At 43.3% G+C, this 19,858-nt stretch overlaps 1 protein-coding gene across 1 annotated transcript; it reads right to left on the reverse strand.

The window, feature by feature from the left end:
- Positions 1-4,501: 4,501 nt before the first annotated feature.
- On the reverse strand, positions 4,502-19,319 carry LOC115656041 (pancreatic alpha-amylase-like). The gene is made up of 10 exons (XM_030572266.1): positions 19,119-19,319; positions 17,596-17,742; positions 16,606-16,803; positions 9,057-9,287; positions 7,792-7,925; positions 7,577-7,699; positions 7,344-7,443; positions 7,087-7,208; positions 6,870-6,995; positions 4,502-4,932 (listed from the first exon to the last, which is right to left on the reverse strand). The coding sequence occupies exons 1-10, from the start codon at positions 19,317-19,319 to the stop codon at positions 4,743-4,745; spliced, it is 1,572 nt and encodes a 523-aa protein (XP_030428126.1). The 3' UTR covers positions 4,502-4,742.
- Between the last annotated feature and the right edge of the window lie 539 nt (positions 19,320-19,858).

A 19,858-nucleotide genomic window follows, 5' to 3' on the forward strand; every position in this document is an offset into this window, starting at 1 on the left:
TTCAGCTTTGGACCTGGCTTTGATCTTTCTTCTGTTGTTCTGTTGTCCTTTTCTTTTTAGGGTGGATGCTTCTTACTTTGTTTAGGGCTGTTGTCTAGGTCTTCAGCCATTGGTATTTGAACTTTATGTCATCAGGAGAGGCTGGGGCTGGAGGTTGATTCCATCATTCATACATACCTCATTCACACATCTAAACTAAACTAATAAGATTACAGCAGGGTTTGCAAAAATGAAGGTTGGAAGAAGCTTTTACAAAATGGAGTGAGTATTTTAAAACGGGGTTTGAATTACAATATGGAACAGAAGTTACAGTATAGGCAAGTGTAGGGAATGGTGAACAGACGTTATGTTAATAAAGTGAACAATTGAAAACAATTTCATTTATCAGTTCTATACTCGGAGGTCAGCCATTCTTCAAGGTTGTTGTGGACAGGAATTCTGGGATACCTCCTAATACTCTTGAGGCCAATAACAGCGCTTTTGGTGGCCGCGCTTGATGAGCAGCGCTGCACCATCAGCGCTGCAATCGTTACACCCCAACCAGACCAGGTGTACAGCCAGCGCTGCAGCCAGGGAGTTGCAGCGCTGGATGTACCTTGCAGGTGTGGATGGTTACTAAGTTGCAGCGCTGTAAACCCACCACCAGTGCTGCAGCTCTCCAGTGTAGCCAAGCCCTAAGGCATTTGAACATCCAACTATCAAGCCAAGTTCCTTAGGCATTGTGGGGGGAAAAAAATCTAAGCTTCACTTACTGTTTAACGCAGTAAACACCTAGTGTAGAAGTATGCACACAACTACACACATACTGCCACACAACATTTATTTTCTTGGAAATTTTAAATCACAGGCACTGGAAATTCTGTAGGTTCTTCAACTATCATAGAGATGGGTGCAGTGCAAAATCTTATCTTTGAAAAAAACAGTTTCTTTGTAAATAGACTGCTGTGCAGATTTTAGTGAATTTCTTAGCACCAGTGTTCATCATAGACTGTATGAGATAGCGCTTTATTTTTACTATTCAAAATATTGTCAATGCAGAGAGCAGCACAAACTGCTTTTAGTATTTAAAAATAACTTGGTATAGTTATGGAGATCATGTGGGGGGGGTCAAGCCTCCTCCCTGATGCTTACTAGTTGGAGGGTCTTCGCTCCCACCCTTACCACAATGGTAGCGCCCTAGGTTATTTGTTGTGCTGCCTGGTATCACCAACCAACGTGAAACCTCTCTGAGCCTAGGACACAAGCGGATGCTGTCCCTTGGACTAATACGCCTGTTCTTACCAAGGCTTCTGACCCAGCACATAAGAAATAGAATTCAGTAATGCAGCCCCAAACAAAATTCAATGCCACACATGGAAAGAACAATATAACAAAGGAGGACTTTATTGGCAACAGGAAACAGAGACTCCAGAGACAGAAAGTGTTGTGTGTATAGTGCTGCAACCATTGGCTGGCTTAAAGACAACAATAGGGCCCTCATAAAGTATTTTCACCCCCCATGTAGGCTGGGTTGGCTCCTGGCCCTATGGTCTCACGTGGCTCCCAGGATACTGGTATCCACAGGTTTCTAACTGCCTGACCTAGGCAGTAGACCCAAAATTGAAAATAAATCTAGTCCCTTTGTCTCTGAGTCAGGCTATTCTCTACCTGAGGGGCTTAGTGGTCGGTCATGTCTCACTGTGGGCTCAGCAAACTGCCTGTAACAATTGATCAGTAATTCCATCACAAACCTCTCTAGTGGCTTTTCAGTCTGTTCTGTTCCTGCCTCAGACTTAAGCAGGCTGGGAAAAGGTGTCTGGAAGGCCTGGAGCATTGTTGTAGGTCAGTGGGTGGATGGAGCAATGAGCCCCAAACTGTGGGACATACCCCCCCCAGGGGGCACAGCACAACATTGGGAGGGGGCACAGAGGGGCCCAAGCAAGCTCCCATGGGGGAGGGAGTATCTCTCAACCCCACTCCACACTAGGTTTGCCAACTTTCTAATTGCAGAAAACCAAACACACTTACCCCCACAACCCTGCCCCTTCTCCGAGGCCCCACCCTCACTCACTCCACACACACCCCCTCCACCCCACTCACTTATTATCACTGCAAGGAGCAAAAAGCCACCAGGAGAAGGCCAGGAGCTGCAACAGTTTGAATGTGGGAGATGGAACATCTGAGTCAAATACCCTTCACCTCCCCATGGAGAGATTTTAGACATTATAGTAAAATTAATTGCCCCCAAAAGAGTCCCATTCACAATGAGCGAGACCAAAGAGATTATTTCAGGAGCTGAATTTTCTTGCTTTCACGCAACTGCCTTGGTAGGGGCTCTAATAGTGCTGCAGCCACTGACTGCCTCCTACCCTTCCTGACAATGAACTGTATACCATGAAAAAAAGTTGTGCTGTTCCATCTTTAATGACTCGTTAAATTGCATATATTGTCTGTTAAAGCATAAATTTAAACAAATTAATGTGATGGGGGTCTTAATGTTAACATTTCCTGACACTTATGTTTGCATATTTAACCTTAAATATTGCACTGATGTTATTTAATGAATTCATTATAGCTCTTGAATGTTAAGAAGGTAAGGTTGCATAAAATGTAATTCATGCTGCAGAAACTGAGCCCCTCCCTATTTTGCCATCCTGCTAATCAATAGATTGCCTAGTGTTCTTCAAGTTTTTTGACCTGTACTGTGTCCCAGATTTGTCCCAAAGCAGACTGAGGGTATGTCTACATCTACAATTTTGCAGCGCTGGTTGTTACAGCTGTATGAGTACAGCTGTATAGGGCCAGCGCTGCAGAGTGGCCACACTTACAGCAACCAGCGCTGCAAGTGGTGTTAGATGTGGCCACACTGCAGCGCTGTTGGGCGGCTTCAAGGGGGGGTTCGGGGAACGCGAAAGCAAACCGGGGAAGGAGACCAGCTTCGCCGCGGTTTGCTCTCACGTTCCCCGAACCCCCCTGCAAACCGCAGGGAAGGAGACCTGCTTGCTCGGGGATTCGGGGAACGCGAGAGCAAACCGCAGGGAAGGAGACCTGCTTGCACGGGGGTTCGGGGAACGCGAGAGCAAACCGCAGGGAAGGAGACCTGCTTGCTCGGGGGTTCGGGGAACACGAGAGCAAACCGGGGAAGGAGACCTGCTTGATTACCAGAGGCTTCCTCAGGTATGCTGGGATACCTGCTTATTCCACGGAGGTCAAGAAAAGCGCTGGTAAGTGTCTACACTGATTACCAGCGCTGGATCACCAGCGCTGGATCCTCTACACCCGAGACAAAACGGGAGTACGGCCAGCGCTGCAAACAGGGAGTTGCAGCGCTGGTGATGCCCTGCAGATGTGTACACCTCCTAAGTTGCAGCGCTGTAACCCCCTCACCAGCGCTGCAACTTTGTGATGTAAACTAGCCCTGAGAGGAAATATGTTAAGTCACCCACAGCACGACCACCTGGCCGTTCGGTGCCCAAAGTTCCACCTTACACATCAGATCAACAAGTATTGTCTTGTATAATCAGACAAAGGATTATACACCATAATACATGTTATTTGTATATGAGTGTGTGTGTCACAAATAAACTTCCTCAATGTGGAATGGATGCACACTAGGCTTTGTAAACTGAACTGAGATTTCCCAAGCACTTCCACCAAAACAGTTTTAGGTAAAATATAAAACTGGTTTATTAACTACAGAAAGATAGAGTTTACGTGATTATACTAGGTATACAGATCAGAGATTACATTAAGAAAATAAAAAGTAAACATATTTTAAATCCTAACTTTTACTCTAAGCAAGAGCTGAAGCAAACAATATCTCACCCTGACAGATGGTACAAGCAGGTTACAGCTCCCCAATACTTAGGCTGGGACTACCTTCCAGTCAGGGACCACCCTTACCCAGACATTACTCCAGGTGTTGAGCTCAAGGCGGAGGCGGAGGGGGAGGGAGGGAGAGGCCAAGTGGTGATGTTACTGTCTTTCTTTTCTTCTAGCTTGCTGCAAAGATCATTGCTATGATTTGGGTTAGTCTGCCCCCATGGCATATGTGCCTCCTCAGAGAAGTCTCTAAGTTATGTGTTGATGAGCCATTAATGCCGAGTAGCCATCAATAGCCACATCTCTGGTTGTGGGTGTTCCTAACATCACAACATATTTCTGTAACACATGTAGTAATACTTCATAACTTCATATACAATGATAGTACATAAAATTCAACAGTTTATTATTGTTCAACAGATCAAGACCGATACCTCACAAGGCATACTTTGTACAAAACATACAGTTATATGACAGTAGTGAATATGGGGATTTCAGAGTGCCACTTTGAGGTACAGAAGGTCACCAGTTTGATGTGAAACAAGATCTTTTTCAATATGTTTGCATTGCGAGCAAACAAAAAAAATCATTTTTTTCAGACGGCTGTAATAGATGCTGTTACAAGCTCCGCCTATACTGTGTGTGTTTGTCTGCCTGCCTGAGTTTTGGAATTACAACAATAAAATCATCTCAATTCATGGTTTAATTTGTCTTTTACTGTCTTCTTGTGAAATAAAATGAAGTTGTCTTTAAAATGAACCATATATGTAGGCCTGTTAAACCATCTTAAAAAATTGTATCAGTGCTACTTATTCTGTAATACTATTACAGCACTGATATAGTATTTCATTAATGAGTCTAAAAAAAACATGACTTTTGTGCCAGCACAGTTTATTCCTTGTTAGAGATATTATACAGAGAATCATTCATTCTTGCATGGATTACAATGTAGCATCCACATGAATTGCAATGAAAGGATCTTCAGCCTGGTTACTAATCTGGAAGTTAGCAGTGCCATCACCTACAACTTGCACCTGTATTCCTGTACAGTGGTCACCTTCCTTTTGCCCAGAAATAACATCACAGTAAATTCCAGCAGGAAGGCCAGTTTGCAAATTCACATTCAAGCTCCTATGTATAAAAACATTGAAAAGGAATAAGTGGTACGTCAGACTCTCCAGTGCGGGTATTTCTCTTTTATTATAAAGCATCATATGTTTGGCCAGCCAGGTGGCTTTGGGGATAGTGTTCTGCACTACAATATCCGATACTTGGGGTTTACTCTTGGGTCTGGTCTTTCAGTCTCTGATACAACAGAGCCAGTGTGTGTTAGGTAGGGAGCAACATCAGCCTACAGTGAATACTAAGGCCATTGTATATACTGTCTATATGGCCTCAATGGGCCCATGCAGCCCTGCTAGACATAAAGGTTCCAGTCTGAAATGCCATCAAGCCTTGCCTGTGTAGGCATGAGTAAGGAGAGGTTATCCATCTACTCCCATTCACAAAGGCTTCATATATTTAAAATTCAATAATATAGGCCAGTGAACATAAATTATTCAGACTCATTTTTCCTGGACTCATTTGACCTGGACATTTAAAGAATTAGCTTTAATTATCTTTAGAACGATCCCACTTCTGAAAGGGCAAAAATTAATTAAAATTGAAGCCCCATTTCATGTGGGATAGACATGAGTATAAATGTTAATCCGCTGAAGTATCTTTCAGACAGACAGTCTCTCTTTCATGCTCTCATGCATACAGTTCTATTTGACAGCTCCTCCTGCTTTTGCATGAAGGAGACATCTACAGTGTAATTTACACCCACGAAAGCTTATGCTTCAATATGTCTGTTAGTCTATAAGGTGCCATAGGACTCTTTGCTGTTTTTACAGATCCAGACTAACACAGCTACCCCTCTGATACTTTACACATGAAAGACTCAATTCTACTCTACTTGCTCTATTTACTAGTATAAATTATGCATCTGTGTGAATATAATTTCCACTGAAAGTCAATGGGGACTGTGAATACAAATCAGAAGACAGAATTAGACCCCAAATAACTAGAGAAAAAAACAAGATGACAAATGTGTATGTTATTATCTGTAGGGATAGTAAATTCAGGTATTCTTGTCAGTTTTCAAAAGTTTAGAGTCTTCCTTATTATTAGTCTCCTATTGTTCTTTTTCTTCTCCCAAGTCCCTTCCTCTCTGCACACCCAAATTACCTTTTCTGACAGTCCCATTGAGTCATCTCAGAAGTTTTGGCACTCTCCATTGTAATCAGGACGGCTCTTTTCCTCCAATATCATATTGTTTGGGTCTATCTCAGCATGACAGATTCCCTACATCTCTTTCTGCACTTCTGACTCTAAAGAAGTCTAGAAAAGCACAACAATAACCCTAACATGAAGTGCCAATCCTAATGAGACTCTGCCAGTGGCTTTGTGGAATATTCAGAAAGGAAGTGGGCCTGATTAGACACAAAGCCCTTTGTATAAGGCAGGACGACACTTAAATGAAGTGAGTGATTCAAACCTCAACACACACAGAAGATTGAGAACAATTCATATGTAATGCAATTCTGAGAACTTCTTGACTGCTGTGCTCCTCTAAAACATCCAACCAACCATCAACTCTTCTCACCATAAAATAAAGCTGAAAACTCCCAGCTGTCAGCCCTTTCTCAAACCTATCAGTCACTTCTCCATCCATTCCTCACAGCCATGTCTGCTAGCCTACTTAGGGCCAGGCCCAACACCAATAGCAGCCAACGTACCTCTCAGATCTGCGTGGTCATGCATTCCCCACTGACCAACCTCTTACTGCAGGTTTCAAGTCCAATGACCAGGAACCAGCAGTAGGGTATTGTGTTGCTTAAGGAGCTATTGCTGGCTTTTGAAGAATGCTTTTGGGAGTGGGAAGATGGTAGGTTTGGAGTTGCATCAGGTAAGAGCCTTGACCTGTCCCACCAACCAGTTGCCACAGATTCTATAGCAGGTAATAGGGTCTACAGCTTGACCAGGGAGTAACATTTTTTCTGAAGCTATTCACTCCTCCCACTTACCAGTCATCATTATTAAAGATGATGAATCCTCTATTACCACGCCCAAAAGCCACTTGATTGCTGTCATTGTCCCACCAGTTTGAGAAAGGCTGGCCATCAGCAACATTACGGAAAATAACCATGTTCCTGAAAATACAACCAATGGGCTTGACTTTAATTAAAATATCCCCACATCAGGTGAAGAATATATTGGAAATTGCTGTTTGCAGTGTCCTACTTTATTTGACGCCATCTATGTTCACAGACCCAGTCGTTGCCACAAGTGGAGTCTGGATTAATTGTAACAGGTTTGGTTGATCCATCCTCAGAGCTTGGTGGTCCCACCCAATCATTAATGTCCTTGTTATTAAACACAAAGTTATACAGATTAAACGTTCTATCTGGGGAGACAGCTCAATGCAGCATACAAGATGACACAGAGATAATTAACAGCCTAATGGCCTACAGACTTGTTCTCATTGATCATAAACCTACCTTTCCATTCTCAAAATATCTTGGCCAACGGTAACTTGACATAACACGTGTAAATCCATAAGGATGAGCAAGCATAAAGCCAAGTGCCATTTTATATAGTCTGTAAACCAAAGAATAATGAGACACATGAAGATACGCTGTCTTTTTTTGGGGGGGGTGGGACTGGGGGAAGAGAGGACAGGAAGGAAGAAAGAAGAAGAAGAAAGGGAACTCTGCTGGCTGTATGAAGCTACCTGGAGTCCCAGAAGGTTAGAATAGAAGCTCCCCCAGCACCATGTCCCCTTTGGGTGTCGTGATTATCCACAAAGACAAGGGCTCTGTCAGAGGGCATGAAACCCCAGCCTTCTCCCCAGTTCCTAAACAAACAAACAAGGAGTCAAACACATTGAAATTAGTAGTTCAAATATTGCAGGAATCTAATGATTAATTCAGATTATAGATATATTACTTTAAATAGGCCATCTTTTCTCCATTCCATTTGCGGATCACTGTACCCAGTTTGGCACCATATTTGAATTCAGTCACTCGGCCATTTCCGAAATAGTCGCTGCTTTTAATTGACTCTCCACCCAAGTCAATTACCTAGTGGAAGAAAGAAAAAACACTATTATAGTCCAATCACCTGGTTAAAAAGAAATTCATAGTCCTAAATGCTGCTTTTAGGGAAGAAGAAATCAATTGAATGCATTAAAACAGTAACAAGTTGGGTTACTTACTAAATCCCATTTATTGCTTCCTAAAGCATTCCAAATTCAGGTGCAATTGAAAAATATTAGAATCTCGTCTCCTCTTCTCCACTCCTAAATATGTCATGACCATGAATAGATTAGTAATGGAATACATGATCCAATTCCAGAACGATCAGTTTGACAATAAAAAGAATCAAATGAGAAGTTTGACTTTAAAGGGACATTGCTGGGAGGTTTAGATCCAAAATACTAATTTACATTTAAAATTTAAAATTGGTAGAGATTGTCTTCTGATTTAAAAACATTAATTTACTGATAAAAGTCATGTAACAATATTGCTGAGACTTGGGGGGGAATCTTACAAAGTTATTTATTTATATTTTCTCTATTGGTACTGCAGAAGCTATCTTACAAAATAAAATTCTGAGATCTCTATATATTTTTAATGATTATATGAATAATGATGAATAGGTGATGGAGGAAAATGCATGGAAGAATTAACATACACATTTGAAAGTTTTTCACTGAATAAGCCAAGTAGGCTTGGAAACGTAAAACTAGTACCAAAATAGGAGACCGGGAGCTGGAATATTAAGTATTAAAGGTTAGAATCCATAGGAACTAAAACTTTTGGGGCCTGATTCTCCATTATTTTTTCATTTTGTGTGATCATTTAGACATCTACAATGTGTATACACATGTAAAATCATGAATAAAATCCTGGCCCCTAGAAGTCAATGGGAATGTTGACATTGAAATCAATAAGCCAGGATTTCACCTCAGCTATTTAGACAGTTACTTGATTGCAAACAAAAGGCTCCATTTGGGCCCATACAAATTAGGAAGTGAAACATTTTGACCTTAGTTCTTTGCATTAATTTGTAGATAATTCAGTCTTGCAAGCTGCTGAGCACTTGGGTCCTGATGCAACAAAGCACTAACATACATGCAGGGTCAAGTCCATACAGTATTTGCATAAAGGACCCCATTTCTATGTAGAGCGAAACTAAGAAAATGAGATTACCTCCTGGTAAATGAAAGGTCTTGAGCCTGTGGAAAACCATGGTGTAGTTAGATTTTTCAGTTTGTCTAAAAATGCCATCATGTCCCCAGGCCACATATGCTTGGAAGCATCAATTCTGAAGCCTGCCACCCCAATGTCAATAAGTTCGTTCATGTATTCAGCAACTTTCGAGCGCACATAGTCCTTCTCCAGGGCAAGATCAAGAAGACTGACGAGGCGACAGTCACGGACCTGTTTAAAAAATTAGTTGGGATCCTGATTTAAGACAATTTTCATCCCATGTGCTAAATGAAATATCCTGAACACAGTTCTTGCAAAGCCATTGTCGAAAAAACACAGAATAATATAGAATTACACAGGGCCACCTCCAGAAATTTTCTCCATGCTATGCACTGCCAGTCCCTGTGCAGCCATGCCCAGGGGAGCTGCTGACACCAGCTCCTCACCCATGCCATGCTCAGCCTCCATATTCCAGCCTCTCCCGCCAGGTGTTGTGTCACGCCCCATCCCTGAGAGGGGACATGGGCTGTTGAAAGTGGATTGAGGAAGGGCAAGCCCCTGTGGAAGTGTGCTGGTGCACAAACTAGCCCCATGACAATGGCAAGGAGGATCAGTGCTGGCCATCCCACTGCCCTGCGTACCCATTCAGGGTTGGTCCCACAGCCCCTCCATCATGAGGCCAAATCTGAGTGGCACTGTGACCCCTGTGCACCAGGTTGCAACACCTCTCAATTTTGGCCCCACTGCTCCCCTCCCCTACTATGACAGGGGGACTGGCAGGGACAAACATGAGTGCTCAGTGGGCCAGCCAGCGCGCCTCTTTTTTGTCACTGCCAATGGTACACAATTTGCATAACATACGTATAGCTGCAGGTGACATTGGGATTATGTATACTAGACTTTGCTGCTATAGGACTTGATTCTCTACTACTTTGCATCATGTGTAGTTGTTTATATCTGTACAAAGACTGATTGCATTTTACGCCCACTCTGCATAGGTGTAAGTGACTTAGGAAAATGCCAGCTGAGAATCAGTCCATTAATTCTATACTCATAGGGAGGTTTGGAAGGATTAGCTTTTTATCAGTAACTGTCAGTACACATTGATTTCAACACACACACACACACACACACACAAACACACACAACCCAATGAAAAAATATTTCCCCCATTAAAAATTGAAATGTACAGGTAGCGCAGAAAGAAAAATGCTGCTTGAGAACTTATTGGTGTTTGATTTTTGTTTTAATGATTATAAAGCTTGACATTTTTGAATCTGAGTGTGGATTATCATTAAAAATTGTGTGACCTTTCCCATCAATTCCCACATCTATGAAAATTTAAAATTAATACAAATATAAAAAAAAGCTTAAAACAATTTTTGCAACTGTGATGATTTAAATCTATAAAAATGTAAAAAGGCTTAAAAATAAACAATATTATCCATCAAAATTATATAAAAAAAATCAAATTCTGCCAAACCTGCTCATGTGATTTCAATACAGCTAGGAGAAGTAATAAGTAATTTGGCTTAATATATCATTTTTACTTCAACTCTAATATACAGATAAAAATATTTCTCTTGAACATCAACTACATGCTACTTTTCTCTTACCATGGGAGTACATGAGAGATTTTATTATAGCTGGATTCATAATACAAAATTTTGCCACAGATTTTATTTCATAATTTTAAACAAATCCATTCTGACTGTGTTCATGCCCGTTTTTGTGTTTGCTTCCTGTAAAATTTGCTGATGTGAATTTTCAATGAAATAGAAGATTTTAAAGGAGTATTTTAAAATATTCACAGAAAAAGAATGGTTTCCTGTAGCAATCCTAGTGTACTTCTGAGAGACCATGTGTAATCAAGTGCTTGATCTCTGTATTACAGTGAAGAGGTGAATAATAATGACACTTTAGCATCTTTTATCCTGAATGATGCCCAATCGCTTAATGAATTTTACAATCTCTCTCTCTCTCTCTCTCTCTCTCTCTCTCTCTCTCTCTCTCTCTCTCTCTCTCTTTCTCCCTCCTTTTCCTCCTCCCCCAGCCATCAAGACAAGGACAAAGGGAAACAGAGTAAGAGAGATATACACAGGAATCCTTTCATGTCATATTGAAATGGGGTAAAAGATGCTGTTTAGCAATGCACAGCACCACTACCTAACTGTTCAGGGTAGAGGGGTGAAGAATATTGCTTCCAAATGAAGCTGCCATGGGAATTTAAGCAATGGAATGCATAATGGAATTTGGTGAATACAGCTGATGACCTAAGACCCCTCACTGGGAAAAGGAGCCATTAAATACCAACTAATCACAAGAGGTCAAGTCAGTTGTGTGGCTAAGCCATAAAAGAGCACAAGGAAGAATGCTAACTACTCACACTTCTCTGTACTACCCTGGGATTTGCATGCATGTTTACTGATCAGGCTCAGTCCTGATTAGCTTTTAAGAGATAGCCTTTGAAGAGCAGCAGGGCCTTGATTTAGCAAGATACTTAAGCACATTCCTAACTTATAAGAAAAAAGAACAGGAGTACTTGTGGAAGTACTCCTGTTCTTTTTGCGGATACAGGGCTTGGCTACACTACAGAGTTGCAGCGCTGGCGAGGGGGTTACAGCGCTGCAACTTAGGTGGTGTACACACTTGCACAGCATGGCCAGCGCTGCAACTCCCTGGTTGCAGCGCTGGCTGTACACCCGGTCGAGCCTCGGGTGTAGAGGATCCAGCGCTGGTGATCCACCAGCGTTTTTATTGACCTCCGTGGCATAAGCAGGTATCCCAGCATACCTTAGAAGCCTCTCTGGTAATCATGCAAACTCCACTGCCCTGGGCTCACCTGACCCCTCCTTTAAATGCCCCGGGAATTTTAAAAATCCCCTTCCTGTTTGCTCAGCCAGGTGTGGAGTGCAATTAATCAATCAATCACTCAGCGACCATGCCTCCACGCACCAAACGAGCCCCAGCATGGACTAATGCAGAGCTGCAGGACCTCATTAGTGTTTGGGGAGAGGAAGCTGTGCAAGCACAGCTGCGCTCCAGAAGGAGAAATTATGATACCTATGGGCAGATATCGCAGTCCTTGATGAGAAGGGGCCATGAACGGGACGCGTTGCAGTGCAGGGTCAAAATTAAAGAGCTGAGGAGTGCTTACTGCAAAGCTCGTGAGGGAAATCGCCGCTCAGGAGCTGCCCCCACGACCTGCCGTTTTTACCAGGAGCTGGATGCCATACTTGGGTGTGACCCCACTGCCAATCCTAGGAGCACGATGGAGAGTTCAGAGCAGGGAGAAGTGGGGTAGGTTGTAGAGGACGGCGACAGTGAGGCTACTGGTGTGGAGGGAGACACCCCGGAGTCCCAGTACACATGCAGCCAGGAGCTCTTCTCAGGCCAGGAGGAGGCTAGCCAGTCGCAGCAGCTGGAAGTTGATGGTGAGGAAGAAACTGAGGATGGTGCTCAGGGTAAGTAGATTTTTATGTTTTGGGAGAGGAGGGTTGGGTTATGGCTGCCTGCATGCATGCCTAAACATGGAATAGCCCATTAATTTGCTCTATCACGTCTCTGTAATCTGCCTCGGTAATCTCTTGAAAAGTTGCAGCAAGAGCGTTTGCAATTTGCTTTCTCAAGTTGATCAGGAGAGCCACTGTGGTCCCTGTCCCGCTCAGGCTAACTCGTCCGATCCACTGTGCAGCGAGGGGTGGGGGGACCATGGCTGCACACAGGCAAGCTGCATAGGGGCCAGGGCGGTATCCACATTGCTGTAGAAGACCCTCCCTCTCTTCCCAGGTAACACGCAGCAGTGATATGTCTGGCAGTAGGAAGCCCTGTTGAGAGTTTAGGGATACTTGAGTGCAGGGCGCCAGGTTCGCATTTCCCCAGCCCATGGCGCTCTGTTGTTAACCCCCCCCCCAGCACGTAGCCAGCCACGCGGTGTGCTCCAGTGTTCCCCAACCCCCCTCCCAGCACGTAGGCATCCACGCGGTGTGCTCCGGTGTTATGCACTCCCCTCCAAGCAGGCATCCAGCACCGCGGTGTGCTCCTGTGTTCCCCACCCCCCCTCCAAGCAGACATCCAGCACCGCGGTGTGCTCCTGTGTTCCCCACCCCCCCTCCAAGGAGGCATCCAGCACCGCGGTGTGCTCCTGTGTTCCCCACCCCTCCTCCAAGCAGGCATCCATCACCGCGGTGCGCTCCAGTGTTCCCAACCCCCCCTCCCAGCACATAAGCATCCACGCGGTGTGCTCCGGTGTTATGCACCCCCCTCCAAGCAGGCATCCAGCACCGCGGTGTGCTCCTGTGTTCCCCACCCCCCCTCCCAGCAGGCATCCAGCACCACAGTGCTCCCCCCCCACCAGCAGGATGGCGTGAACGCGGACCAAAGAACAACCCCCCGCCCAAGCAGCTCACCACCTTCCTGTTCACTACTGTCCCCTCTTCAGGACACCAGCTACCTCCTGTACCCATTGCTGATAAACCCCAGTGATCCATTGGTCAATTCCCACTCCCAGGGGGAAATCGGGGCAAAACTACTCACCCCATTGTTCGCCATGACTTAGCTTCCCTGCCCTCTCTGTGTTATGTGAGGTATGTGAGAAGGATGCTACCAAAAGTCTAAAAAGTCCTTCAATGTGTGATAATAAACAATGTAGCCTCTGTGTATTACATGGTTCTATCTCTCTTTTTTCTAGTGACCTTGACTACTGCAGCCGGATCACCGGCCTCACGTAGGTTGCAGAACTTGAGACGGAATCCTAGAAAATCAAAAGAGGAATTGATCAAATCTGTTATGAGCCACTACAACAGAGAAAGTAGGAAGACACAGGAATGGAGAGAGAAGATGTATGAATGGAGACAGAGTGTACATGATTGGAGGCAAACAGAAAGCAGGAGAAAGGAATTGTCTGCCAAAAAAACCACAAAGCAGATGATAAGCCTCCTGGCTCACCAAACTGAGTCTTTCGAGTCTCTTGTAGCCATGCAGACAAATATGTACCTTTGTAACTCACAGCCCTCCCAAAGTCCTCTTCCTTGTTCCCCAGTATTTCCACAAAACAACTTTCTCCAGCAGCCAGTTCCTTATTATCCCCAGCTGCCTCCAACACCTGTACGATCACCTACCAGCCCTGATAACTATAATTCTTACCGTGTTCACTCCACCCCCATTATCCTGCAGCATAGTAATCCTGAAGTGCAGCAGACATTGAATAGTGATCAAAATAGGACATATTCAAACCTGTGAATGTACAGTCCACCACCCCAACCCCCTTGCCTGTTATGTACTATATGTTGAATAAAGGTTTTTTTTTCTTTTTCACTACGTTATATTATTGCTGGAAGTGGTAAATATTGTACACCAAGGTAAAGCAAAGCACATCAAATGCATCAAACATTACTGTTGGCTCTCAACATCAAATTGCTCTCTTAAAGCATCCCTAATCCTTGAAGCCCTTTCCTGGGCCTCCCTATTAGCCCTGCTCTCTGGCTGAGCAAACTCATCCTCTAGGCATCGAACCTCGGAGGTCCATTCCTCACTGAATCTTTCACCCTTCCCTTCACAAATATTATGGAGGGTACAGCACGCGGATATAACAGCGGTGATGCTGCTTTCCCCCAAATCTAGCTTCCCATAAAGACAGCGCCAGCGGGCTTTCAAACGGCCAAAAGCACACTCCACAGTCATTCTGCACCAGCTCAGCCTGTAGTTGAACCGGTCCTTGCTCCTGTCAAGCTTCCCTGTATATGGTTTTATGAGCCAGGGTATTAAGGGGTAAGCGGGGTCTCCAAGGATCACAGTGGGCATTTCGACGTCCCCTACTATGATCTTGCGGTCTGGGAAAAAAGTCCCGGCCCTCAGCCTCCTGTACAGGGAACTGTTCCGAAAGATGCATGCATCATGCACCTTTCCAGGCCATCCTGAGTAAATGTCAGTGAAACGCCCATGGTGATCCACAAGCGCTTGCAGAACCACGGAGAAATACCCCTTGCGATTAACGTACTCTGATGCCAGGTGGGGTGGTGACAGAATAGGAATATGTGTCCCATCTATTGCCCCTCCACAGTTAGGGAAACCCATTTCTGCAAAGCCATCCACAATGTCCTGCACGTTCCCAAGAGTCACGGTTCTTCTTAGCAGGGTGCGATTAATGGCTGTGCAAACTTGCATCAGCACCATTCCAACGGTAGACTTTCCCACTCCAAACTGGTTCGCCACCGATCTGAAGCAGTCTGGAGTTGCCAGCTTCCAGATTGCAATAGCCACCCGCTTCTCCACTGGCAGGGCAGCTCTCAATCTCGTGTCCCTGCGCCACAGGGTAGGGGCGAGCTCAGCACACAGTGCCATGAAAGTGGCTTTTCTCATCCGAAAGTTCTGCAGCCACTGCTCGTCATCCCAAGATTGCAGGACGATGTGATCCCACCACTGAGTGCTGGTTTCCCGAGCCCAAACGCGCCGGTCCATGGAGCTGAGCACGTCTGTTACTGCCATAAGCAATTTACTGTTCACCGTGAGGTGATTCAATATCATCGTCTGACTCCTCACTGTCACTGTCACTCTCACTTTGCAGCTGAAGGAATAGCTCCACTGCCATGCGTGATGTGCTGGCAACATTCATCAATAAGGTCGTCAGCTGCTCAGGCTCCATTTATAACAAAAATTGCAGAAAAAGCGCGGTATAATCACAATGCCGCCAAACTGCTCGGAATGTGTAGCAAAGCACCACGGGGCGTTGGAACAGGAAGCGGAAAGACACTCACACTTCCTTCCCCTGCCCACAAGCCACAGCGCCGAAATGGGACGAGGTGCTCTGTGGGATAGCTGCCCACAATGCACCACTCCCATTGCTGCAAGTGCTGTAAATGTGGCCACACTGCAGCGCTGGTTGCTGTAAGTGTGGCCACTCTGCAGCGCTGGCCCTATACAGCTGTACTAACACAGCTGTAACTACCAGCGCTGCAAAACTGTAAGTATAGCCATACCCACACCCATAACACAGCTGCTACTCTGAAACCTAACTTACAAGAGTTATCCCACTGATTTGATAGGACTATTCACATGCTTAAAGTATCTTGCTGAAATGTAGCCTGTTGGTTATGTAATTCTCACTACCTCTACTAACTAATTAATGGAAAGACTATTATGTATGAAATATTGCTAAAGCTGGGCAAAAATTTTCTATCAAACATTTTTTCAAGGAAAATAATGATTTTGTGTCAGTTTTGCCAAATTGTTTTTGGGGGGGAGAGGAGCTGAGACATTCCTAAATTTCATTTTGACTTTTTTTTTTAAAAGTATTAATATTTTGGTTTGAAACTATTTTTACTTCAAAAAACCCGTTTAATTTATTTTAAGCTTTTTTAAACGTAAAAAATTAAAATGGAAACTTTTTTATATTATTATTTTTAAATTGCAAGTGAACTGAGAAATCAGTTATTCATCCATCTCTGAGTTTTTCCTGTTCTGAGGTTTTTATGTGACAGCAAAGCCCTGTAAAGAAGAGGGTGGGTGTAAGAATAAACAAGGAAAATATATTTTACAATTCTAAATTTACCTGAGTCACATCATGGTAATTTTCAATTTCTCCGCTTCCAGTTTTACATTTACCATCGTTAAAGTCCCAGGCTGAGTATGGCACAGCAGGAAAATCTCTGGTCTCTGCATTGAAATAGCTTCCACAAGTAGAACTATTACCAAAGCCAGCACCAGAGCCACACATGTGGTTGACTACAGCATCCACATAAATATGAACCTAGAGAACAATGTTTGCATTTCAGTTTAATAAAGCCGGTACCTGAATGCCATTGACTAAATAGCACTTATTGTCTCATTTACATTCCCCATCCTTTTGACGCCTCACTTTTTTCTTCTAGAGTTTTTTCATGTGAGCAAAGCGATAGAATATTATTTTTTTCTAAATATCCAGCAGTGAGCTTACCATTCAGTGATTGCACCTCATTTGAAAGACCAGACTGTTTGGGAGAACATTAGATCATCTCTCTTTTTAACTCTGATCTCCCCATATCTTCCCTCCTGAGTTATCTGGTGCCTCACTCTGATTTTGACTGCTAATGACCACATACCATCAGTCAGCTTCAAGACCATGTGAAGTAAAGAAGTTACATTTAAGCATCCATCTTAAGGTCTATCTTCAAAGAATAATGACTCCAATTTTGCTAATTGAGAGTTTTTCAATTATACTAAATTTTAAAAATAGGCATCTTTTGAAAAGCAACTATTTTTCCTGATTGCAAACTTAAAAAAAACCCAAACAAACCAAAAAACCAAACAATTTTTGCTGGGTTTCTCTTTAATAGTACTTTCTTGGGTTGCGCTATTGCTGCATGATTAAGCTTTTGATTGACCTAGTCTTCCACTGCGAAGGCTTGAAAAAAAGTCTTCAGTTTAGAATTGGCACCTTATCTCCTTGGCATTACTGAAGAATATATATATATATTTTTAACTGGGAACAGGACAGAGGGCAACCTGAAATCTCTTACATCTCCCCACACTGTTTATATAGGAGGAATTTCAAGTCCCTTACTCCAACATTGTTGCATCTGGTCACCATGTCTTTAAATTCATCATAATATCCAGATCGTGTACATAGATTGTAGCTGATTGGCTGGTATCTTTCCCACCATGGTCTCCACGGGTTAGTAATGACAATATTTTCATTTGGAGGAGATATCTGTGAACAAAGTGATGTCATTTGAAAATAAACTTGTAATTACTTATGTACTTGTTCAGTGTTGTAAAAGACATATAAAGACAGAGGATCTGAGGCCATGATCCTCTGTGGCAAGGAGTTGGCTCTACCAGAGCCCAATCCAGGGAGATGCTCATCACTGTCATCTCCCTTTGAAATCAATAGGAGATGAAGCGGCTCAGCATCTCAGAGGCAGTCCTTACAGACAGGAACTCACTGGGTGATCAGGCTCCTGAGCTTGCTTATATTTAAGTGTTTGAATGAAACTGGCAGATGAAATAGACATAGGTGAGTGTTTGTGCAGCAATTTGAGAAATGGTATGTATCAAATTGTAGCTGTCACACTAAAAGGCCAAGCTGTATCTTAGACCCCTTTTAGCTCCTCGAGTATACCTCTCTGGTAACAAGTTTTGTTACCATCATCCCTCTCTGGGTGGAACCACACAGTCCTACAACTCCTAGAATGGGCCTCTGGGCTGCAGGTCCCCTGGTGATAATATGACAAGCCCAACTGCATTTGGCATCTGGTCTGCCAGCCTTTTTTTTAATCTAGAAGCCTGTGACTACTGGCTGATTAAAGGCTCTAAAAACAGCCTCATCGAAATAAAGTATTGTTTATTCCTCCCAAAATACACAGTACTCCGAGAAGTCAGTTAAAAAGTGAGGGGCCTACATACATGCCCATGTCTTACCTAAACTTTATTCTTTCTTTGCAAGTTTTGAATAAGTTCCATCCAGCCCAGCCCACATAAACCAGGACTGGGAGAGAGACAGCCAGCCCTTGCAACATACTTTCAGTATGTCTGTCAGACTTATCTCCAGCATCCTCCTTGTTCCTAGGCAGAGGGGTCTTTGCCATCATGTTCCTTTGATCCCAGGATCAAAAAAAATAAACGCACTAGCCCAGCTGGAGTCAGAGAGGTGAGTATTTCCCAATTAAAGCTCACTCCAATGCTCCCCTAAGGAGCCTTGGTATCTCTCTGTGGGTACCTTTATTTCTTTCATTTAATTCTGCATAGTCAAAATATCAGGCAGGTGAACTGAGGTACATACAGTAGTCATAAAAAAATTACAGGTATCTCCCTCATTTTCCACAGTAGTAAATAAAGATTCAGGTGTTACTTTTCACCTAGAGGAGTAAATATTTCAATCACACCCTTTGGAGTAATTAAATAAATGCACCCCATCATGATGGACTGGTCTATTTTTACTGCTTCAGCATCTAGTACTTCCATTACCAATTTCTATTTAGTTTGAACTTGGTGCCTGTCCCATATGACCTGGATTTTTACTTTGGTAAGCAAAATGTGCCGCTTATTAGGCAATTTCAATGTCTATTAACATTAGAAGCTACATACCTGAACTCCACCAAATCCATTGGGTGCTAAGTACCGTTCACATTCAAGAGCAATGTCAGCCCAACGCCATTCAAACAGGTGGACAATAGACGTCGTCCCAGACTTTGTATTTGGGTTGTATTGCGCTGAACAAAGTCCAATGGCTGCTAGCAGAAGAAAGGCCTTCATGGTTCTTTCTGTAATAGCTTGTGCTCTTCTCATGGATTTTTATACTTATGCAAGAGGGTAAAGTACATGGTACAAATTACACATTTTAAAAGGCCAACTATTTTTAGAATGTATTTTGCTTATCTTGCTGTTGCTTTGAGAGTTTTGGAATTGCTTATCCGATGAAGCTATGCCACAACCTCTCATGACAACTTTAATAATGTAACACGTTAAGACTTAGTCCTGGATTACACAAAAGTGTTGTATTGGTATTAACTATATTGGTTGAGGAAGTGAGCTTTTTACAGCTATAGTTATACCAGTACAATCCGTAAGGTGGACACAGATATAATGTACAAAGGTGTGTAATATAGTAGGTCTTATTCCCCATCCTGTATAGGAATATTATACTGGTGGAAGGCACTTTCATACTGCTATAACTGTATCTGCACTACATAAGTATAGTCAAATTTGTACTACTTTTGTGTTTAGAGAAAGCCTTAGTGTTTTGTTTTATGGCTTAATGCTGTCAACAAATTCGGTATTTCAAAGGACAGTGATGTGTGTGAGAACAAATACTTATTGTCAAAACC

The sequence above is a fragment of the Gopherus evgoodei genome, chromosome 8 (genome assembly GCF_007399415.2).
Source record: "Gopherus evgoodei ecotype Sinaloan lineage chromosome 8, rGopEvg1_v1.p, whole genome shotgun sequence".
Lineage (NCBI taxonomy): Eukaryota > Metazoa > Chordata > Testudines > Testudinidae > Gopherus > Gopherus evgoodei.